We start from the raw sequence: 25,955 nt of genomic DNA, 5'->3' as shown, positions 1-25,955 counted from the left end.
TGTGATTTGCACAGAGTGAACAGATGTTTGGAAGAAAAGTAACAACAAGAGTGAAAGAGAAAACCAAGTTTTTTAGATGTAATTTGTAATGTGCTTGTGCCAAGAGAGATTACACATCAGGGTAATCCCCAAAAGGGATATATCATTTTGCTTAGAAATTGGAGTGTCACCAAAGCATAGCATAGGAGCAGAAGAATCCTTTTTGCGAGATAAAAGACAAGACTGAGTTTTAGAAGGATTGAAATCAACTAAGTTGTCTTTGCCCCACTGGAGATCGGCATTTAAGGAATTGGTAGCGGATATTCCAGAAGTTGAAGCTGATTAAGCAGGGCAAGGTTTCTTAAAATGGAAAGTGGAATGCAATGTGCTATCATCGACAAAACTATGGATAGGATTTCCAGTCAATGGAAGAAGGTCATTAATATACAAGAGGAAAAGAGTGGAGGAAAGAAATGAACCTTGGGGGACACCAGCATTAGTGAAGAAGTTAGAAGACAGAGAGCTATCTACCATCACCCTCAATAAGCGATCAGAGAGAAAACTGGATAACCAATTACAAAAAACAGTTGGCAAACCATAAGATGGAAGCTTGTTTAGAAGACCTTTATGCCAAACACAATCAAAAGCCTTTGAGATGTCGAGAGCAACTTCTTGTGTTTCACCAAACTTTTCCATTTAATTTGTCCATAAATGGGTAACATAAGGCAGAATATCACCAATGGATTGACACTGACGGAATCCATACTGGAGATCATTGATCAGACGGAAGGTTTCTAGGTAGTTTAAGCATTGGCGGTCAACTGATTTCTCCATTACTTTAGAAAGAGTAGAAGTAATTGCAATGGGATCATAATTGGATGGTAGGGATTTGTCACTCTTTTTCAGAAACTGACTGGATATGAGCAAATTTCCAAGCAGGAGGGAAAAACACCTTTGGAATAAGAAAGTGAAAAAAGGCAGCAAAGAACAGGAGTAAGTTCAGGAGCACAAGTTTTGAGAACAAGTGGAGAAATGCCATCAGGACCTGGAGCTTTCTTAGCATCAAGATTCGTAAATATCATGATATCCTTTTGATGGAAGCTCACAGGAGGCATTGAATGGAGCATGTTGGGAATGGTGGGAGGTGTTTTACAAAGATCATTAATACATGAGTTGGAAGAAAAATGGGATGCTAGCAGATCAGCTTTATCCTTGGCTGAAGTGACAACAGAACCATCTGGTTTGGACAGAGGTGGGAGCAGAGATGGGCAAAAGTTGCGGCCAATAGCTTTGGCAAGAGACCACAATGCTCGGCTACCATTAGGGCAAGAAGCAAGTTTTCTACCCTTAGCCTGTTCAAAATCTAGTTTTGACTGATTAATAACTGCTTTACAATTGTTGCAAGTTTTGGTGTAGGAAGAAAATGAAACTGAAGAATTGGAAACAAGCCAATTACGATATGCAACGTTCTTCTCTTGAACAGCCTTAGCACATTTATTGGAAAACCAAGGTTTTGATAAAGGACGAGATTTTAAAGTGGAGTGTGGAATAAAGGATTCCATTCCTACAAGAATAATTTCATTGACACGATCTGAGCAAACGTTGACATCAGAAATTTTGAAACAATAATCTCACCAAGGAAAAGAAGAAAAGAAATCTCGTAGGTCATCCCATTTTGCATTCTTGTAATGCCAAACAACACGAGGTTGGGAATAGCCATGAGATAAAGGCTCCATTGGAGAAGACACAATCACTAAGTTGTGATCTGAGGTGCCTAAAGGATCACTCACTTCGACCGTGTATTTAGAAGAGTTGTTTGTGAGAAAGAGATCAAGCGTGTTGGCTGTATGGTTTGGATTGTCCGGTATTCTTGTAGGTAAATGAACAATCTGTGCAAGGTCGTTAGTAATTGCAAAAGCCTCTGCATCTTGACCAGCTGGGTCGATGTGACTAGAAAACTGAAGCCAGCTGGAGTTGTGAACATTAAAATCACCAAGGAAAATTATCTCGCTGTTAGGAAAGTTGAACTGGAGGAAGTCAAAGAGTTAGTTCCAAGTGATTAGTGTAGTTGGGAGAACGGTAGAGAAAACAGATGAATTTGACACAATGAGGTAGAGAGAGATTTTAAGCCAGAGGAGATCGAAGAGAGGAGATTCCAAATTAACAAGTCTCTGAGAGGGAATATAGAAATGGACATATGCACAAGTTACCACCTTCGAGGCGAAAGGAACCATAGAGCAATAATTTTGGCAACTGAGATGAGCAGTAGTTGAATCAATGGATAACTGAGATTCTGTCAGAAAAAGTACATGGGCTTTGGCAGATTTCAAATGGAAATGGACATTGTTGAGATTAGAATTGAGACCACGTTGTTGTTGTTGTTGTTATTTGGTTTTTAGGCCCATTAGCAACTAAGGCTATATTGCTCCGGGGATATGCAGTGGTCATTTTCTGACTTTCCGCATCCTCCGTATTTGGTGGTCACGGGCTTGAACCCCGGTCTGATCAAGAAGCGTGTGCTACGCACTGCTGCTCTTATCCACCTGGCTACGGAGGCACCTAAAGACCACGTATATATTTTTGAAATGAACTAGGAAGTGTTTGGAAGTTTAGATCTTTTCACAGATAAGCTTACTCTATTAGTTTGACAATTCGTGCTGTATTCAATTATAAGAAAAACTGAGGGGGACGTGCTGTATGAAGTAATGAATTTTTGGATATGGCATACACATGGTAAGAATATACCCAGATCCTTGACGTAATGTGGCCCCAACAATCCCCCCCCACCCGCACACACACACACTACTCGGGCTCCCTCCAGTCACCTGGCAGAGTAGAGGTAGCAAGATTATACACTAGCTTATCCGGAAGCATCCTAAAGAGTTACCAATAGGTTTGGTCCGGTGGACTAATTAGCGGCTGGCCTGCGAACACCGTTTTAGAGCTGTACCCTTGAAATGTAAGGAAGATTGTATCTTGCCATGATGTTCATCATAACCTCAAAAGTCATCAGTCATACTGCATGATGGAAGAGATGGGGAAAGGTTGACCGGAACTTAGCTCTGGAGACTGAACATGGGTTCCACTATTTCAAGCCTCCAATAAGAAAAGTGGTGGTATTGCACTGTTTGATGAGTCATCTTACACCTAGTATTGCCTGGTAACACAGAGGGGTAGCATTCCTCCATGTGGTGTGGGCGTCACACCTCGATCCCTGCTTACGTTGGTTCACATCTGGGTGGTCACCCACATGTGTGCTTTTGCATGGAGATTATACACAGGATTACTAAAAGTCCCACCATCATGAAGGTGCAAGCAGAGGATTTGACTGTCACAGACCATCTGGACTTCACCAAAATTGGCTCCACTTGACTTGAATGTCACCCGAATATCAGTTCCATCAGCGTTTTAGACTCCCAGGTAGCAAGTACAGCCTATCTGGCATATCTGAGAGAATGTCTGTGACGACCTCAAGGACTGATTATATGAGTATAATAATTATTAATTATACTAAATTATGAGTATAACAATTATTAATTATACTGATTATATTAATTATATTATATTTTTTCAACTTGGTAATATGGTTAATGAACAAAATGTTAAGCAATTAGAAATCCTCAGTGTAAAAGTGTTTCCCAGAGGCAGAGTTACACATGTTATACTTCTTACACATACTTTTATATGTGTAAGAAGTATTTACTTAGAAGGGAAAATGACCTTAAGTCATTTTACCTTCTAAGTTTTCCTTCATAAGAAGTTCTAAACCTCCAGTCCCTTGGAAAACTTCTTATCCGGGTTCTACTGTATTACATTTCTAAAGTGCTAGAGTGGATGATTGCAGCATAAACATATACAGGCAACCAACATTGTTTTGCTCTAACACGACTGATAAATTTCAGCAATCCTCACACAACACAGTACTAATATAACACGGTTAGAAAATTTCGGTAAACCTTCCATAACAGGGTATTTTTAAGTTTTCGTGCATGGAAAACCCTGCTATTATGTTCAATGTAATTCTTCAACATTTCCACTCTTTTTGAATCCCCACTGTTGACTCGCTAGTCAAAAAAAAAAAAAACAAGAAAAGAAAAAAAAAAAAAGAAATCCCTGTATTTTTATTTTTTTGGGAAATCTCCGTGTTATGTTCTGTGCTATTGAACTTGTGGAAAAATCTAGATTTCAATGTTTTATTATTATTGAATAGTAGCACACCAGGATATCCAAAAGATTTACGTCATCTAAACATCAAAGTTATGTTCCTATCGCCACAGTTATACTGGGTAAATACTTCTTTCATTCAGCTATTAATCAAGGCATTATATCCACCTATAAAACTCATTACATCAGAATATCGTTACAATGGATTTTGGAAAAATTGATTCCAAATCTATTGAAGTAATGGAGACATCGAAACATTTCTCAATTGTGGACTGGATCAGAATCATAGTTTTTCAACTGAAAGAAGTAAAACCGTCAAAGTTAAATGCGTGTGGAAAAATGTATGGCCAGAGTCAGTTCATTCAGAAAATATAGTCGAACCGGCAGAAAACGGAATTGGTGCGATAGTAGAACTTGCTATGTTGGTAGGAGGGGGAAGGTTTTGGTGATATGACTACTGAAGCCCTCATGGGTTGACAGAATCACCCTCCTCTCCACACTTGGTGGAAAATACCAGGGTTCGAATCCCATTAATGATGGGAGAATTTTTATGGGTCTTTTTCACATGGTTGAGTTAGTCAGGCTTGGGCAAGGGTAGCATGGTTTTTCTCCCGGAAACTCAGGTTCTTTGTCCAGCAAAACAGAAAATTTATCTCAGGAAACATGCAATGTATAGACAATATACACAGATTAACATGGCCTTAGATGCCGATGCTCAAAAAGAAAAAAAAAAGATATGATTACTGAAGATGTTCAAGAATTACTGGTAGAAAAAGACGCTAGTGAAGCGGATTTGGTGGAAATGAAATCGGAGATAAACCAAATCAATTCAAAGGATGATAGCACAGATGAAAATTCTAAGCTTCCAAATTTTACACTAAAAAGCATACAGGAAGGCATAAAGTTAGCCACGCAATTATAAAGTTAAGCCGAGCAATTAGAATCTTATTTTTTGAAGGCAGATTCTTGAATGAAAGGAACCCAAAGTTCAAAAGGGAGCTTCAAAAATGCATGGTTCCGTACAATGAAATTCATAGATTTATCAAGCAAAAGCAAACAAACCCAGATTACTGATTTTTTAAACAGAGCAGAAGATACTCAAAATCTAGAATGGTGTATTTTTGTTAACATTTTGTTAACAAAATAGTGTATTTTTGTTAGCTTTTGGAATATAACCCCTTTTTGTACTTTTTCTTAGTCCCATTAATATGGTTTCGCGCAAAGCGACATTTAATAGGAACCTAATTACCGTGTAATATGTATAACGCAAAAATATACTGTGTGTATGTAATAAAACAGACATTTCTTGCATATATTTTTCCCTTAGTTTCTATATATTCCATGAAATCACACACACAGTCTCTCTCTCTCTCTCTCTCTTACCTAAAGGTTCCTCTACGTTTGTTACTGGCCAGCCCAACAGTGAGAGGATAAGAAGTTGGTGTACTAGGACTCAACTCTCCACCTGAAGTAGCATCTACAAATAGAAAAGTAGTGGATACATGTGTATTATAAAATTATATTATGTGTAATAAGTTTTCATAAAAGAATGCCAGCATTTTAAATTTAAATACAGGATGCTACCTAAAAGTCATAAAAATACTCATAACAATATCAACAATAATGTAGTAAAGGTTGTGCAGTTATATTTCAATACAGGCATTGAAATAATTTGATAACAGAATACATCTTTGCATGTCTTCAGCAGTGATTATTCATGCATTAAGAATTTTCAGATAAAGGAACCACTGCGTGACATTGATCACAATGTACTGATATGGGAATTACTTAAAGATGTAAGTACCATCAAGGCTAAAGGGAAGGGCTTTTGCTTTCAGAAAGGTGACTACAGGGGTCTCAGACAGTTTTCAAATTCTGTACAGTGGGATCAACTGATGATGTTCCCAACGTTGAATTCTAAATGGGAAGCCTTCAGGGACTTAATCTTGGAGGCTAATAGGCTTTTCATTCCAACTAAGAAATACTGTTCAAGGTTTGGACTTAAATGGATGTCAGATGAATTAATGAGGCTCATGGCACAGAAGAAAAATGTATGGGATACATATAAATTATCAGGTGACACAGAATCCTATGGCAGATATAAGCTTGTCTGTAATCAAGTCACAAAGGAGATGAAGGCAGACTACGAGAAATCTTTGGCAAAGGATGCAAAGAAAAACAGCAAAGAGTTCTTTACTTATGTAAATTCTAGAAGGAAAGGTATGAATCAGATTCGACGACATAACCTAGATGGGTTGACTGTTGATGATCATGCTCAGGTAGCTGATAAACTGAATGAATATTTTGCATCTACATTCACACATGAGGAGTTATTCAATGAGGCATACGCCAGACGTTTATCAAACTCTAACAGGAAGCTAAGTGATTTTGTAATATCTGAGAGCAAAGTAGAGGAGAAATTGTTGAAGTTAAACATAAGGAAGGCACCTGGGGTGGACAGGATCTATCCAGTTATATTAAAGGAGGCAGCAAAAGAAGTAAGCAAACCCTTAGCCATAATTATGAGAGCTTCCTTGGACTCAGGGGAGGTCCCCATGGACTGGAGGTGTGCAAATGTCCAATCACCAATTCACAAAGGGGTTCAAAAGGTGACACAATTAACTATAGACCTGCTAGTATACCTTGTGTATACCTTGACCCGAGGAAAATAATGGAGTCACTGGTTAAAGAAGCATTGCAGGATCATCTAGACAAGACTGCAGTAATAGTTTAGACACAGCATGGGTTTGCTGAAGGGAGGTCTTGTCTGACCAATTTGATTGGATACTATGATATGGTCACAAAGGAACTGAAGGTCAAAAATAATTTTGATATAATATACTTGGATTTCAGGAAAGCTTTTGATACTGTTATACATGGAAGACTGCTGTACAAATTGGGGAGGTATGGCATTAAGGATAAGTTGCTACAATGGAGAAAGTGAATGGGAGACAACAGAGAGTGGTAATCAATGGACACTGCTCTTCATGGACAAATGTTATTAGTGGAGTTCCCCAGGGTTCGGTGGGGCCCATTGTTGTTTTGTGTATTCATCACTGATATCGATAAAGGTATATCAGGATTAACGTCCAAGTCTGCAGATGATAGAAAGGTTGGCAGGGTTGTTAACGACAGTAAAGACAGTATGCTACTCCAAACGGATCTAGATAAGTTGGGGAAATGGGCTGAGAAGCGGCAACTGAAGTTTAACATTGACAAATGCATAGTACTGAATATGGGTAGCAATAACCCAAGAGAAACATACCAACTATGTGGTACTCAGGGAAGTGGAAAGTGAAAAAGACCTGGGGGTAATTGTGCAGTCAAATATGAAGTCTGCTGACCAGTGCAGACAGGCTGCCAGGGCAGGTCATGGAGTCTTGTCAATGATATATAGGAATTTTGCTAGCAGGGACAGGGAGGTGATTATCCCGTTATACAAAGTAATGGTCAGGCAACACCTAGAGTACTGTGTACAGGTCTGGAGGCCTCATTTTAGGAAGGATGTAGAGTTGCTAGAACGAGTATAAAGAAGGGCAACAAGATTAGTGAGTGGGAAAAAAGGGTGCTCTTACCAAGAAAGGCTTAAGTTACGCTAATTGCAATGCCCCGAAAGCAGGCACCTGCGAGGTGATCGGATTCTTCTCTTTGCTCAGATTAAAATCCTGAGGGTGCATAGCTTCAAATTGAGGAAAGACAATTGTAGAATGGATGTGCGGAAGTTGGCCTTTAGCCAGCAGGTGGTTGATTGGTGGAACAGACTTCCATTTTTTGTTGTGGAAGTTGATAGCCTAAATAAATTTAGGGCTGAGCTGGACAGGCATTTGGAACGAATGGAGGAGTGAAATGGGAGGGGTTTTTTTTGGCTGATACTGCACAAGCTTGCTTTCTTGCATTGTATTCCTCTTGTAAAATCTTGCAAGTAAATTGTATATAAAGATAACAGATCGTCGTTCCCAAACTGAGAATTTAATAAGAAAGGATACGTTAGGAATAGTTATATTGTAAAATAAAATATAACAAATCAAATAAATTGAACAAAGTGGATCGTTAAAAATATGAGGGAGATTAAATTAAGGAAGGGCTAATCGGAGGGAAGGGAGAGTCGTGGGAATTACTGCACGAAATTTCTACCAACAGATGGATAAACACTCAGCTATAAGTACTGTAAACAAATCTGAAGGTCTAAAACGGGTAGCAGAGCCATCGGTGAATAGGCGACAAAGGGTAAGGTCACACGAAAACAACAGAAAGTTGAGCCGAATTAGTCGGAACATCCCTTTGATCGGAGACAAACAGAAAGTGAGTGCACGACTAATACTATTTCAAAAACAATAGGGCTAGCGTCTGGTAGTCTGTGACAGCTTGACCCGCAGAAATTTAGGGTAGGTGTGAATGTAGTAACACCGCCTGTCGGCCTATTTCAAAAGAGAACAGATGACCTGGGAAAGGGATAGTGATATAAAAATGGGAGGTTGAATCTAGCGGGGATGGACATAGCATGGGAAACCCACACTAGCGAATAGTCAGGATGTAAATTTAAATATTGAAGTATGAGTGGTTAAATTTCTGAGCGAAGGTGGGCCAACACAAAAGGGCGGTACGTAATTTAGATGAAAGTGAAAGGGGGGAGACACATGACAGTTGAGTTTTTTATCGGTATTAGTGGGAAAATGAGTTAAGTTGTGTAGGGTTAGATAAGTACTCAGGTCAGCAGTTGAGAAAGTTCTGACAAAGTTAAGATGAAGTAATAAGTTGTGTAGGGTTAGATAAGTCCTGTCCTGTCAGCCAGTTGGGAAAGATCTGACAAAGTTATGATGGAGTAATAAGTTTTGTAGGGTTAGATAAGTCCTGTCCTGTCAGCCAGTTGAGAAAGATCTGACAAAGTTAAGATGGAGTAGTGAAGGGTTAGATAAGTTAAGAAAGGTTAGGAGTTTCATGATAGAAGAGAGAACAGTCGAGTAATCCGTCATCAGAAGGCAAGGGTAGTGGCCCGTATGCAAATAAGTCTAATCCGTCATCAGAAGGCAAGGGTAGTAGCCCGTATGCAAATAAGTCTAATCCGTCATCGGACGAAGGCAAGGGTAGTGGCCCGTATGCAAATAAGTATGTCCATATTGGAAGGCAAGGGTAGTGGCCCGTATGCAAATAAGTCTAGTCCGTCATTGGAGGAAGGCAAGGGTAGTGGCCTGTATGCAAATAAGTCTAGTCCGTCATTGGAGGAAGGCAAGGGTAGTGGCCCGTATGTAAATAAGTCTGTCCGTATCGGAAGGGTAGTGTAAGGAGAAAAATAACCCTGGTCCATCATCTGAAGGCAGTGGCAAAGGCGCAGATAAGTGAGCTGAGAAGATAATAGGAAGGTAGTGAAATTGGCCTGTCCGTAATAGGAAGGTAGTGAAAGTGGCCAGCATGAAAATAAGTAGTGTAAGGAGAAAAATAACCCTAGTCCATCATCTGAAGGCAGTGGCAAAGGCGCAGATAAGTGAGCTGAGAAGGTAAAGTTGTAATTCCGAGTCCGCCAGAATAGCTGAACCGAAAGCTAAGTAGCAGTATCGAAGACGATCCCATAAATTCCTAAGAGACACAGTGATGCCCTATCCAGACTAGACTACAGCCCATTGAGAAACTAGGAGAGCCTAAGATGGAAGCTTGAAACCTCCCTGGAAAAGAAAGGAACAAGATAGAAGTAGGTGAGCGATATATTAAGTACACTAAGTTAACAGGAAGGACTGTTAGTGAAATAGTATAGTAATTAATTAAAACGGGGATAGCACTAGAAGGTAAAATGAAAGATAAATTATCTCTGAAGTAGATTATTATTAGCTACATGGTGCAAGGAAGCCTGAGGCTTATGCTGCACCAGCCAAAAAAAAATAAAAAATCCCCGAGTTACCCTGAGAGAGAGAGAGAGAGAGAGAGAGAGAGAGAGAGAGAGAGAGAGAGAGAGAGAGAGAGTCAAAAGTAGAAGGGAATCACCAAGAAAGAGAAGAATAATGATATCCAGCTCAGGACCCTAGATATACTAACAGAGTTATTATGTTAAGAAAAGGTTAATGTATAATGCAAGGGAAACGAAGGAATGAGTAATAGATTAAATTGATGTACAAATAGCTATAATGTGTTAGAAGGGTAGTAAAGTTTATAAAGAGGGATTCTTAATATGTTTTAACAATAGATAATTGAGTTATATGAGCAACTCTGAATATGTTTTAATGATAGATAATTGAGTTATATGAGCAACTCTGAATATGTTGTAATGATAGATAATTGAGTTATATGAGCAACTCTGAATATAGTGTTTAATTGATGAAGATTTGTTGGTTTATCTGAAAGTCTAATAACAAATATAAGCTTTAGGAAAGTTAGGATTGGTCTACAAGTATATTGTAACAGTGCGGTGAGAACACAGAGCTGAACGATGAAAGTAGCATATTTTATTGTTAATATATGAAACAGAATTGTATCCAGGAGTAAGTGAAATAGGTATAGTGAATGTATAAGTGTTAGGAGTTAGTTAGGGAAAGAAGAATGAATCATGTGTTTTCATATAATGGTCAACTCAGATTAGCTAGTGAAGGGAAATAGGAATAAGAATAATATATGCAAGGTATCTTTGATTTAACTTAGTATGTCATATTGCATGCTATCTAGTTCAGTTGTATCTCATGTTGCATATATATATATGTAAATAAACTTTGTTGTTTATTAATTAGTAAGTTTGTTATTCTTGAACACTTAGCCATTCTGAAGGGAATTATACATAGTTAAGAAGTTCCCTTGAATCTGGAATTCTCCTGTGAAGCAAAGTCAGATGTGTAAGTGGGGGTGTAAGATAAAGAGGTCTACATAGTTATAAGGGAACAAAACAAAATAAAGAATATTTAATATTATCATTAAATAAAAATAATAAATAAAAACAACAAAATAAGAATCAAAGACATCCTCTTAATTCCCCCCCCCACACACACACACACACTACTAATGCTAATGTCATTTTTGAGTTTTGGAAATGCTCTAGTCTCCCCATTGACATGGCTTAAGCTTATGATCACTTTGGAGAGTTTACTTCAGACTACTAATAACAGTATAAATTTTTTTAGCTAGGTAATGACAGATTATACTTTCATAGTTTTCTCATAGTATATCATTCTGTGATGCATTATTTACATATATGAAGCTATTTAAACGAAAGCATGTAGAGTTTGTGCTGACTTTTTGACATGAGCAATTCAAAAGAAGCAAGTTTGTAAAACAGCTTCAGAAACAGATGGCATGTTATGTGCATGCTTTGAAGTAAATATTGTATTAAAAAACAAATTTTCTGATAGGTTCAATGATTTAAAGTTGGACAAATTTTTGTCTTTGGTTCTTGGCCAAAACTTTTCTTTTAATTAATTTTCCATAGATAATGGGGATGATGAAGGGGAGCATAGTATACCATTCACTAAAACAAAACCATTGCATTTCATTAAAACTCGCACTGTATTTTCATTAAAAAAAAACAGTTACCAATCACAATATTATATAGATTTACAAGTAAAATTAAAACAGAAAATTATCAGCTTTCTGCTCAATAAGACATAATATGATAAAATAAAGAGAAAATGCAAAATATAATATTTAATCAATCAATAATTCTTTCTTCATCTTTAAAAAGTCATTGTATTTTAGAAATGGATCAAAATTGAATTTCTCTATTAGATTTAAATAGGAAAAAATCATAAATTTGGAACTTTTCAAAATTTTACTAAGAAAACTGAAGTCTTCACTGGATATTCTGCTTGACCTATTAATTCCACTATTATTCATGGGGTAGTGCAAGCAAGAACTGCCGGCACAATTTTGAATGCTTATAATAAAAGCAACAATTTAAGTTATTAGGAAAACCAAATCAAAATATAAAGCATTTACACTTTGATTATAACTGAAACTTACTGGAGGCTAATGCACCTTCCTTCATGCAATATATTAAAAGAATTACATTTTATAATAAAGTAATAAATTTATGTTTTGATAAGCTAATGTTTAAGTTTATAGTTACACATAATGTTCTTGCTCCTGTAATGATATCATATATATCACATTATCTGTAATGATATCACACATATTCCATTACAAAAAAATAAATAAATAAATAGCCGCTGCCTGCCTGCTTTAAAAGTTTACAAGCTTACAGTGTGTACAATACTGGTAGCTGCCGTTGACAATTAATAGAAAGTGCTAAGGGTACATCATAGAGAAGCTTGCTTATCAATCAGTCATCCAAACATATCATAGCATGATATGGTCAGATGACTCATTTCAACAATTAATGACATATATTGAATATATTGAAAATAACGAAGACACCCATTGAAGAACACTAAAACTGACATTTGTCATTGGTAGATAATTTTTTATTTCAAATTAATGTCATCTGTAGTACTTTTTTGGAAGTGATGTGCTCATGACTGGGTTACTGGCACATCCTTAAAAGTCACACTAAAAAGTGCATTTCCTCCATGACACTATGGAAGTTTGGAATAAAGCAAATAAATATATATTTTTTAAATTTTATTAAAAGCATTTTAAAAATTAAAATTTAATTTTTAAAAAGTTTAAATAATTTAAAATTGTTTAAATTATTTAAACAAATAATGAATGCACTTAATGCATTCATTATCTTGACAGTATAGTGGATATAGGAAAAAAAAACATATACATTTTTTAACGACTAATTTAATTAATTTTTTTAACGGAGAAGTTAGTGCATTGCATCATATTAGTAATAGCAAACCATCAAAATTGGTGACATGGTATCCTTTTTGTTATATCTCATATTGTGAATGTCTTCACGATGCTGTAATGCCTTTAATGTTTTATAAAAAATAGCATGGATGAAAAAGATAACCTATGGGAATATATTTCACGCACATATGGCAAAAATTAAGTTATAAAATAAAAGTTTATAAACAAAACTAAGAATAAAAACTTTAAAATAAAAGTCTTAAAATAAGTTTTTCAATATACGTTTTGTTTTAAAGAATATTTTTAAAAAATTTCTGAATTTGCGGGAGAGATTTGCTTCCGCCACTTTCGCACTAAATGAAAGAATTCCAGCAATCAAGCGCAAAATACACGTGAATCAGTTCGCAAACAATATATCTACAAATTAAATAATAATGATCGATAATAATGTACGCTGATTTACGTAATTATAAAGATTTATTTATTTTGTGCGCAATAACGACGGCCGCACGTCGATGCGCATTACGTTTTTGGTAGATGGATTACGTTTGGATTACGTTTTTCCAACTAGCACACTTCACTTTGAGGTGTATAAGGCCTTGAATGGGTTGAGCACGCTGAATTCTGATGGGTTCCTTCCACTTGTTCAGATTACGAACCTAAGGGGGCATAAATTCAAATTAAGAAAAGACAGATGTAGAATAGATGTGCGGAAATTTGCCTTTAGCCAGCGGGTGGTTAATTGCTGGAACAAACTTCCATCTGTCGTTGTGGAAGTTGATAGGTTGAATAAATTTAAGGAGGAACTGGACAGGTATTTGGAAGGAATGGTGTGATTTTTTTTTTTTTTTTTTTTGGCTGATGCTGCATAAGCTCATACACATGCTTTCTTGCATCACATACTACTACTACTACGTGTTACATCAGCGGTCCATTGGTGCCTGTCAAATTGTGCTAGCTGAATACTACAAGTAAAGGGCTTATAAAAATTAAAATAAGAATTCCACTTACACAATCAGCTGCGAAGAATGTAAAGTCTACTTGACATCTGCCAAAAACTTATAATCCGAATTAGGTTATCGAACAGAAAATTATAACCCAACTAGCACACTTCAAACTGAAACGATGACATGTAAGATATGAAATCAAAACCAAAAATAAATTAATATTAGACATCTACATACTTCTATAAGTAATTTTTCAGTCCAGTGTTGTTCATTTTTATTACACTCGTGGTTCACATAAACCTAATCTTACATATTCGCATGCAAAACGCATAATATTCAGTTTTTAGGGGCATACTTCTCAAATTCCAACACAAGGGGTGCAGGTCAAAATTGAAAAATATATACCGAAGGAATATTAAAATTCATATTTACATTACCCTGACAGCCATTTTAAATCAAGTTTGATTTTACTTGACGCATGCCATGCGCTCCGCCGTCGCTGGATGAAGGCTGTAATACACTCCGGCCCCAAATCCAAACGACCGGTGGGATGGGGGGCTCAATTGAGGTAAGAAGGATTCCTCCATGCTGTTTTTCTCTACAACCTTCACGCACCTGAAAAATTTTCGCAAAATTTCCTCGTAACCATTATAACGAATTTTGTAAATTTCGTTATAATTAAGGATGAATCCAGCAATGGACACGTGCCCCCATTCTGTCCTTAGCGGCAAGAGGGAGTCGGATTACGGTAATGGAATCCAATATTTATGTCTTTACATAAACATATTTCCTTAAATAATCTTTAGTTTTAAACAAAACTGGTGAACTATATTTCTATCGAGGTACAGTATACTACTGTAGAAGCCCAGGTCTTACCAATTTGCACTGGTAAAGCCCGAAATATCAATATTTTTACCACTCTGATACGATAAATCCTTATATTTGCAAATCAGTTTTCCCAAAAGGATTTGTGAAAACCAATTATTCAAAAAAAGTTCTTAAGAAGAGTTTTCTTCACAAACTAAAGTATATAGTGTTGAAACAGATAAGCTTAGAAATACAGTGGATTCCGGTTATTTGGGCCACCGGTTAATCGGGGCAGCCGTTTATTTGGGGCAAATCTTAAAAAAACAGAAACCAATCAGAAAACAGCCAGGGTTTACTTCGATTAATTGGGACAGCATGCCGTTTAATCGGGACAGGAGACCGCAGAACTGGAGATTACCCTACGATTGTCTCCGACGGTACCACGTGGTTCAGTCGAAATTCTGGAGGTCACAACCATAAAACAATTAGCAGTCACCTGTTTATTGGACTTTTCTGTTAGTGAAATCTATCATAAACGGACAGTAAACTCGATCTTACTGAATTTGCGATAATACCAACAGCTGGAATTCTATGGGTTATTATGGTGAAATGTGTTTACACTTCCATGGAATCTTCAATCATATAAAAATTAATTTTCAGATCTTCTCTTCATTCCTATTTTTAAAGCTTTGTAACTCGTTACTCCGTTCTCACTTGCGCGTATTGTGTTACTTGCAATTTGTGTGTGCCGTGTTCTTTGTTATTGGTTGCTTATCTTTTTACTGTTTTAAATTTTAACCCCCACCCACAAGTGTCAGTGAACAGAAATGTCAACTAGTTAGTATGTATATATTACAGTACGTATTAATTCTTCCGATTTTCACGTATCATTTAATTTTTTAATTATTTTTTTAATTGGTAAGGTAATAAAGGGTAAATTTGTGCTTAATATATCTTTGCTTTTATAGCCTGTTGATAATATTCCTCCTATTTTCGCTAATTAGAATCGTTGTTTAATAGAATTAAAATTCAATTCACAAACGTGATCACAATGACCGGCGCTTACTGCACATCGTATAGTGAACGGTACTTTACTATGTTGAGTTCGTCGTAACGTGATTTGATTGTACACTGAACCAATTGTAAAGGGCACATTGTATTTTTAACTATTTACGTGAAACTTCGGATAATTGGGGAAGCTGCTTAATCGGGCCAAAATGCACTAGTCCCGATGTGTTCACTTATTCACTTTACCCCAGGGGCTCAGATCTGGTGAGTATGGGCTTGGCACACCCAGGGTCCTGAGCTGGATATCATCATTCTTCTTTTTCTTGGTGATTCCCTTCTCTCTCTCTCTCTCTCTCTCTCTCTCTCTCAGAGTAATTCAGAATTTTTTTTTTTTTTTTTTGGTTGGTGCAACATAAGCCTCAGGTTTCCTTGCACCATATGGCTAATAATAATAATGTTTTCCGGCAACTTTGCGAAACAGCATATATAACCCCCCCTTCCATCCACCCAGTGCCCTTGTTTAAAAATCGGAAAAGTGAATGAAGCAAAAAATTGTCATTGCTTCCTCCCTTCTCACTGTTCGAACGAACAGTGTTCGTTCGAACAGTGAGAAGGGAGGAAGCAATCCAATCTAAACAATTTAAACAATCTGAACACTGTTCAGATTGTTTAAACAAGGGCATGGAAAGATATATCTCCTATCCTCGAAAGGTTGCCTGTATAACATATTCACTATATTCGGAGAGCCTAGTACAGTATACAGTACTTCAATCACAATGGAAAAGAATTCACAAATGCGATTATTCAACGAGTTTTGACAAACGCGTCCTGTCAAATGATAGAATTTGGCGCATTAGAGCAGTAATGAGAGAAAGGAGAAGTAGAAGGGAATCACCAAGAAAGAGAAGAATGATGACATCCTGCTTGGGATTCTGGATGTGCCAAGCCAATACTCGCCAGATGTGAGACTGTTGCCAAATTGCTTCAGTAATATTCCGAATTTCAACCTTTTACAAGGGAAAATTGGTAAAACACACACTCACAATAATTCATGACAGAGAGAGAGAGAGAGAGAAAAAGAGCAAAAAAAGTAGACTTTTATGTGCAAAAAGAGTGCATTTCGTTTCTCGTTGCCCTCTCGTTCCTCTAGCCAGCGCATGGAAACAAACATATTCAGTTTTTCAACTACAATAGCATTAGTAGAGGCACGTGATGCAAGAAAGCAAGCTTATAAGTAGAGGCATGTGATGCTCTTGCATCACAAGCCTCTCAGTGTATAAGCAAGCTTATACACAGTGGCGGATTAAGGATAGTTGGGGCCCCCTAGGCAAATTATATTTGGGGACCCAAAAAAAATAATAATAATAAAAAAAGAATAAACAATAAATAAAAGTTAGGTGGCAAATAAATGAAATTTTGTACTTTTGAATTTTTTGTTTAAATCTTCGCTTAAATGAATCAAGATTTTCGCTTAAATTAATCAAGACTTTTATGATGTTTACTGAAAACATTTAGAACACTATAGGAAAATGTCTTGGCTTGGGGGCCCCCCAAAGCCTGGGGCCCCTAGGCACGTGCCTCATTGCCTTAATGGGTAATCCCAACTGCTTATACAGCATCAGCCCAAAAAAAAAAAAAAAAATCCATTTCATACTTGATTTGATCTGAAATTATATGGATTTGAAAATAATCCATTTTCAAATCCACATCCATTCGCACTAAAAGTTTGTCCAGTTCTACCTTGAATTTATCTAAGCTATCTACTTCCACAACAACAGATGGAAGTTTGTTCCAACAATCAACTACCCCCTGGCTAAAGGCAAATTTCCGCACATCTGTTATACAACTGTCTTTCTTCAGTTTGAAACTATGCCCTCTCAGGTTTGTAATCTGAGCAAGTGGAAGAATCCCATCAGCATTGAGCCCGCCAACCCATTCAAGACCTTACACACCTCAATCAGATCACCTCGCAGGTGCCTAGTCTCCACACGCTGCAATTTTCAGAACTTAAGCCTTTCTTAGTAAGAAAACCTCTTCATTCCCCTCACCAATCTTGTTGCCCTTCTCTGTACTCGTTCCAGCAGCTATACATCCTTCCTAAAATGAGGTCTCCAGACCTGTACGCAGTACTCAAAGCGTGGCCACACAATTGCTTTATACAAAGGGATAAACACCTCCTTATCCCGACTAGTAAAATTTCTGTATTATATCACTGACAAGACTCATGACCTGCTCTGGCAGCCTGTCTGCACAATAAACAACATATGGATAACTTGTGCGTTATCCATAGTATCCATAGTATGGGCTTGGCAAACCCAGAATCCTGAGTTGGACATCGTCATTCTTCTTTCTTGCTTTCTCGATGATTCCCTTCTACTTCTCTCTCTCAGGGTAACCCGGGATTTTTTTTTTTTTCCTTGGCTGGTGCAGCATAAGCCTCAGGCTTCCTTGCACCTTATGGCTAATAATAATAATAATAACAATAATATATATATAAATTTTACTGCATATATCTAAAGTGACCAAACGTCCCGGATTTAAGTCGTTTGACCCGCACTGCAAACTGTCCCGGATTTGGACATGTAACCTCCATAAGAAAGCAGACTTTTTGACGAGATATCATATTTAAAAAATATATGCTGAAAATAAAAGAATGGAATGACGAAAGAATGCCAACAGATATGAGGTGGGTCGAAATATTTAAACATTTTGACACAAGAGACATATACCACGCAGGCATTTGAAAAAGATTTGGATTATGGTTGCCGGGAACCAGTGGTGCAACGGAAAGAGTTTTTTCGGGAGTAAATAAGTTGTAGACGTCAGAAAAAAAAAACACAACTGACCGTAGAAACGCTGAAAGCAATACTACAAGTGCAATTTTGCTAATTCTTGTGAAGAATTTATGAAGAAATAGCAAATAATGAAGAGTTATTAAGAAAAATTCACTCCGCAGAAAAACATATTTAATTATAACATAATTATATATATTACTATATATATAATATAGGTAAATGCATACTTATATAATGTAGGCATTTCTGTGAAATAAAACAAATGTGTGAAAAAAAAACCCAAAAAAACATAAGACTATATTTGTTCTTTTTTAAAGAAGTGTGATATTTTAATTTATAAGTTTAGTTCAAAGAAGTATATGTATTTAATGTATACAGTATTTTGTATGTGATTTTTTTTTTTTTTATAAATAAAAAATTAAAAAAAAATATGTGTATATTATCTTTGGGAGGGATACAATCGATGTCCCGCACTGGAATACTAAGGATCTGGTCACTTTACATATATATGAAACAAAAATTCGCAAGCATTTACTAAACAAATTATCAGTGTAGAATGGAATGAAATTACTAGCAGGATCTCAAAATCTGGCAATATCACACACTTCATAACGGATATGAAACTTCAGTTTCTTCAGAGAGGGCATTATCTTCAATACTTGACCTCATCATTACTGGATATTCAGATGACAGCAGGAAGCTTAAAAGTACAGGAACCACAGGAACTGATCATGCAATCGTCGGTTGGAAGTTATTGCAGTAGTTAAAAGTAAAGGCACGGGTTTAACTTCGGAAGAGGGAACTTTGGCAGTTTATGGGGCTATATGTATCTAGGAATTCGGTGAATTGCCGAGCGAGGGCGAATACATTTGAATTATGGAATACTTTTAAAGCAAAAATCATTGAAGCCACGAATGCATACATACCATTAAGAAAATACTGCAGGAGGATGATGCCAAAATGAATGACTGCAGAGCTGGCCGGTCAAACAGAGCAGAAAAAGATAGCATGGAATAGTTACAGATGAAAAGTACTGAAGTCTACAACAGGTACAAGGTGATCTGTAATAGTACCACAAATAAGGTTAGGGAGACCAAGGCGGCATATGAGAAAGCATTGGTTAAGAGAGCAAAGAATGGGGACAAGGAATTTTTCACATAGTAATAATAATAATATTATTATTATTCGCCATATAACGCAAGGATGCCACAGGCTTTGGTTGCGCTATAAAAAAAAAAAAAAAAAAACCAAGTATGTGAATACAACGAAGAAGAAAGCTAATCAGATCGGACCCTTGTACACTGAGTGTGGTAAAATCATAGATAACCCAGCTGATGTTGCAGATGAAACGAATAGGTACTTTGCATCGTTATATACTGATGAAAGACCTTCATGCTGAGAAGAGGAGGGGGGGGGGGGGGGAGATTTCTTTGGATTGGCCAAGTGCTAACGTATTGCCACTACATAAAGGCGGTTCTAAAAGTAAAGAACAACAGACCGGTTAGCCTAACTTCAGTGGTAGGAAAAATCTTAGAAGCACTGATTAAGAGGGCAATACAAGGAGATTTAGACAGATATGGCATTTTGAAGTGCACAAAACCTTCTTTGTTAAAGGAAAGTAATGTTTAACTAATTTAGTAGGTAGGCTATTTCGACACAGTAACTCATAAGATGGATTTAGGAAATTGGAGCAGAACTTGAATAGGTTCTGCTCCAATAAAACCTATAAGTTGTTGTTGTTATTTTGGTGCAAGGGCTACTTATGCCATATTGCACCTATCAACGTTATGAATGTTAAAAACCTATAGGAAAAAGGTCATAGAAGCTCGCTATCACAGAAGCCAAAATAACAAGCTCGTGCTCCTCTTCACACCATCTGTCAAGCTCTCCTGTGCTACGACAAAACTCATTTGTTACATGTGGGGATAAAGTTTCACCATACCCACGCGACTTTCAAAAAGAGCGCATCGATGCATGCATCTCCACAGAGAAGGTCTGAGTACCATCCTTGTATATTATGTATCTTGTAAATATAATCTTACGTGAGGCAGCATGTAAATATAGTTAATACTCCATTATGTAAGGAATCATGAAAACATGTTACTTTTTACATCAGTATTACACAATTAATAAGTAACAATAGTCTTCCCTATTAGTGAAACGTTGCTTATTCGAGGTAATGCAATACCATGGCAACTCGTTGTGAAGGAAGAGCACAATATGAGATACAGTTGTTGTTATTATTGGGTTTTTAGGAGCATTAGCAACTAAGGCCATATTGTTCCGGGATATGCGGTGGTCATTCCCTGACCTTTCCGCATCCTCCGTATTTGGTGGTGACTGGCTCGAACCCCGGTCTAATCAAGAAGCGTGTGTCACGCACTGTTGCTCCTTCCCACCCGGCTACGGAGGCGCCATGAGATACAGAGTTTAATATCTATATAATATCGGTGTGAATACACCATAGATAACTCTTAAGGAACTACGATGGTAGTGAGGGAGGCATAATTTGCTCTGTTTCTCATATTGTGCTCTTCCTTCACAACTAGTTGCCATGGTATTGCACTACATCGAATAAGTAACGCTTCACTAATAAAGAAGACTATTGCTACTTATTCTCAGTGAGTACAACCACCCAGACGGCACCGTTTAAAAGCTGCCTATCATCGGTGGGTGGTGGTACTCACTGAGAATAAGTAACAATAGTCTTCTCTATTAATGAAGCGTTGCCCTCTCTTGCCCTTAATACCATACTGCTCCAATTTGTACAGTAGTCTTCTATGTGCAACGGTATCAAAAGCTTTCCTGAAATCCAAGTATATGATATAAAAATTATTTTTTGCATTCTTTTTACATCATAGTATCCAATTAAGGGGGCTTAGAGGGAGACAGGTATCAGACATTCAGTCTAAAACACTGATGGATCCAATATCTTTCTATTACAGCAGTTTTAGGAGAAGTCCGATTGGCCTGCCTCCCTAAAATCCACTCATGCACACCTTCTCGATGGTAAGCCCACTTATGTGGAAACGAACGTGTAGAGTGGTTCTCTTCAAAACGCCTGGTTAGCGTGAAGAGGAAAAGACCAAACCCTCCAGCATATGACAGCACGACAAAACAAATGGCCCTCAGTCCCCAGCGGCTTTCACTCCCCCTCTTATGGCAGCGAGAGGATCAGAGTGGAAGCAGAGGGTGCTAAGAATCTCTGGGTACGACCAGGCTGCCATGCACGGAAACTGAACTTGGCCTGTTACAACGTAAGATCACTCATCGGTGAAGCCAGGATATTGGAGCTGGATGAGGAATTAGAAAATGTGAATTGGAATATCATCGGTTTGGCTGAAACAAGAAGAAGAAATGAATCACTTATAAGTTTATCAAGTGGAAATCTGCTGTACACCAATGGAAACAGTGAAGGCAGTGAAGGTGCAGTTGGGTTTCTGGTCCATAAAGATTTAAAAAACAACATTTTGGAATTCAAAAGTACATCACCAAGGGTGTCAAGACTAATACTCAAGATTTCTAAGAGGTACAAGCTAAAGGTTATAATGATTTATGCACCAACATCGAGCCATGATGATGAAGAGGTTGAAGAAATGTACACCGAAATTGAGAGTTTTCTAGATGAGCAGAAAATCCACAACACTATTATTATGGGGGACTTCAATGCTAAGGTTGGAAAAAGACAAAACAGCGCAGAAAGGGGAACTATAGGAAATTTTGGAATTGGTGAAAGAAATGAAAGAGGCGAAGGACTTGTGGAATTTGCAGAATCTCAAGGATTGTCAGTAATGAACACTTTTTTTCAAGAAAAGGGTGAACAGAAAGTGAACATGGAAGAGTCCAAATGGATTAACAACTAATGAAATCGACTTCATCCTCACTAACAGAAGATATATTGTGATTGATATTACCGTCCTGAATAAGGTAAATGTTGGAAGTGATCACAGAATGGTATTGATGTTGTTGTTATTTGGTTTTTAGGAGCATTAGCAACTAAGGCCATATTGGTCCGGGGATATGCGGTGGTCATTCCCTGACTTTTCCGCATCCTCCGTATTTGGTGGTGACTGGCTCGAACCCCGTTCTAATCAAGAAGCGTGTGCTACGCACTGCTGCTCCTTCCCACCTGGCTACGGAGGCGCCCTCCACAGAATGGTAAGATGTACACTTAATATAGATGTAGGAAAGGAAAGGAAAAAACTGACTCGAGTAAATAATACAGAGGTCTTTGAGATAACAGAAGAGGAGAAAAAGCAGTATGTACTGGAACTTAAGAACAAGTTTGAGCTTCTGCAGACTGCTCAGGACCAAGATATCGACGAGGAATATTACAACTTTCTGAAAGTGATAAAGCCCAAGAAACCTATAGGGAAAAAGAAATCCAAAGAAGAAAAAATTAGTCAAAAAATGCTTGTTATGATAAACCGCAGGCGAAAAATGAAGAGCAAGATAAACACTGACAAGGAAAAAATCGAGTATACTGAGTTATGCAAAGCCATTAGAAAGAGACCCAGAGAGGACATAAGAAGATTTAACACAAGAAAAGTAGAACAAGCATTAAGGGAAAACAAAGGATTTAAATCAGCAGCCACGAGCAGTAATACAGAAAGACAAATGATACTGAAACTGAAGAATAGCGATGGTGTACTTATAAACAGCAGAGAAGGCATAATTCAAATTGCAGAAGACTACTATAGAGAATTATACAAGCCAGAAGGGGAAGATGGATTGCAAATTAGCAACACATACGACACACCCGATATTCTTCCTGATGAGGCTGAACATGCATTGAAAAAAATGAAGAATCAGAAAGCCCCGGGGGAAGATGAAGTTACTGTAGAGTTGTTAAAACTGGGAGGTTTGTTTGTTTGTTTTGGTTTTTAGGAGCATTAGCAACTAAGGCCATATTGCTCCGGGAATATGCGGTGGTCATTCCCTGACCTTTCCGTATTTGGTGGTGACAGGCTCGAACCCCGGTCTAATCAAGAAGCGTGTGCTACGCACTGTTGCTCCTTCCCACCTGGCTACGGAGGCGCCAAAAAAAAAAAAAAAAAAAAAACTGGGAGGAAGAGACATAACACAAAAACTGGCAAGGCTCTTTATAAAGTGAATTAGAAAAGGTGTGACGCCTAAGCAGTGGAATAATGCAATCATAGTTTTGCTGCATAAGAAAGGAGATAAATCAGAAATTGGAAATTATAGACCAATTAGCTTGTTATCCCACATCTACAAGTTGTTCACAAGGGTCATTACTAACAGATTAGAAAGAATACTTGATGAGAATCAACCGAAAGAGCAAGCTGGCTTTAGGACAGGATTCTCAACTATGGATCACCTTCACGTAATATCACAGCTAATGGAGAAAGCAAATGAATATAAAACACCATTATATTCATTTGCCTGGCATTTGTGGATTATGAAAAGGCATTTGACTCCATACAGCATAAGGCAATGTTTCGGGCACTGAAAAGACAAGGCATAGATACCCCATATATTATGATTTTGAAGAAAATATGAGAGTGCTACCTCCTTTATTAGACTAGACAAAGACAGTAGCAAATTTAAAATCGAGAAAGGAGTTCGACAAGGGGAGACAATATCTCCGAAGCTGTTTACTACTGCCCTTGAGGAAGCTTTCAGAAGATAGACTGGTCGCAGAAAGGAGTCAATGTGAACGGAGAGTACCTAAACCATTTACGATTTGCATATGACATTGTGGTCATAAGCCACGATCCCAAAGAATTAGAGGAAAATCTTAATCAGTTATGCACAGTTAGTAAGGATTTTGGACTAAAGATGAATATGGCTAAAACAAAAGTAATGATGAACAAGTATGCCACAGAAAGGGAACTAATGATTGAAGGAGCAGTAAATGAAAAGGTGGAGTCATACTTATCTAGACAAGTTATTAGCTGTAATAATGATAAATGGCTGGAAGTCAAGAGAAGAATAAATTTTGGATGGATAGCATTCAGGAAATATAGTCACATACTGAAGAGCAATATCCCAGTTTGTCTGAAACGCAAAATAATGAACCAATGCATACTCCCCACCATAACTTATGGAAGTGAAACTTGGGCACTCACCAAAAGAATGGAAGAGAAGCTGAGAACCACACAGCGAAAAATGGAACGAATTATACTGGGAATCAGACTATTAGATAAGAAGAGAAACACATGGATTAGGCAGCAAACTCAAGTAAAGGACATTCTTATCAAAACTGAAGAACTAAAATGGTATTGGGCAGGACACATAGCTCGAACACATGATGACAGATGGACTAAGAAAATAACAGAATGGTACCCAAGAGAAGCTAGAAGAAAACCTGGAAGACAAAGGCGGAGATGGATAGATAAAATTTATGAGTTTGTGGGTAGTAAATGGTTGGGCAGTGCCAAAACAGAAGGAACTGGAAAGTTGCTGGTCATCCTGCAGTGGATTGAAAATGGCTGATGATGATGATCAAATTAAATTTGTGAGACGAGACTTTCCCTTAACAAACCCATGTTGTGTCTGAATTATTACTGAAGTCTTGTCTAGATGATCCTACAATGCTTGTTTAACCAGTGACTCCATTATTTTTCCCGGAACAGATGTTAAACAGGTCCATAATTACTCATGTCACCTTTGTGAATTGGGGATACATTTGTACATCTCCAGTCCGTGGGGACTTCCCCTGAGTCCAAGGAAGCTCTCATAATTATGGATAAGGGTTTCCTTGCTTCCTTTGCTGCCTCCTTTAATATAACTGGATAGATCCCACCCTCCCAGGCGGTGTATTACAAAATCATTAAGCTCCCTGTTAAGAGTTTAATAAACTTCTGCCCTCCACTTCCCTACAGAATTAATCATGTGTGAATGTAGATGAAAAGTAGTCTTTCAGTTTGTCAGCTATCTGATCAGGATCATCAACAGTCGAACCAACGATATCAAGCGGACCAACCGGTTTCATCCCCTTCCTTCTAGAGTTTATATAAGTAAAGAAATCTTTTCTGTTTTCTTTGCATCCTTTGCCAAAGATTTGTTGTAATCTGCCTTTGCTTGCCCAACCTTCTTTGTGACTTGATTACATAGCAGCTTATATCTACCATAGGCTTCTATGTCGCATGATAATTTATATGCATTTTTCTTCTCTGCCACGAGTCTGATTAGTTCATCTGACATTTATTCAGGTAAACCCTGAACAGTATTTTTTAGTTGGTATGAAAAGCCTAGTCTCTTCCACGATTAAATCTTTGAATGCTTCCCATTTAGAATTTGCTGTTAGTAACATCTTCAGTTGAGGTCACTGTATAGAATTTAAAAACCGTCTGAGACCACCGTAGTCACCTTTACGAAAGCAAAAACCCTTCCTTTTGCCCCTGATGGTAGTTATGTGTTTAAGTAAATCCCACATCAGTACAGTGGGATCAATGCCATCTAGTGGTTCCTTTATCTGCAAATTCTTAATGCACGAATAATCACTGCTGATAATGAGATCAAGAGTATTACTCCCTCTGGTTGCCTCTCGAACATGCTGCTGTAG

At 37.5% G+C, this 25,955-nt stretch overlaps 1 protein-coding gene across 3 annotated transcripts in view; it reads right to left on the bottom strand.

The window, feature by feature from the left end:
• The window catches only part of trio (trio Rho guanine nucleotide exchange factor), a 996,553-nt gene that overhangs the window by 181,683 nt on the left and 788,915 nt on the right, over positions 1-25,955 (bottom strand). For all 3 annotated transcript variants that reach the window (XM_090387950.1, XM_090387951.1, XM_090387952.1), the window contains one exon: positions 5,527-5,620. In XM_090387950.1, the coding sequence (XP_090244076.1) occupies positions 5,527-5,620 (94 nt within the window). The remainder of the gene's footprint in view (positions 1-5,526; positions 5,621-25,955) is intronic.

The sequence above is a fragment of the Mastigoproctus giganteus genome, chromosome 13 (assembly GCF_048544385.1).
Source record: "Mastigoproctus giganteus isolate SK-2022 chromosome 13, ASM4854438v1, whole genome shotgun sequence".
Taxonomy (NCBI): Eukaryota; Metazoa; Arthropoda; class Arachnida; order Uropygi; family Thelyphonidae; genus Mastigoproctus; species Mastigoproctus giganteus.
The sequence above is the reverse complement of the archived record's forward strand: the minus strand, read 5'-3'. Positions and strand labels throughout refer to the sequence as shown.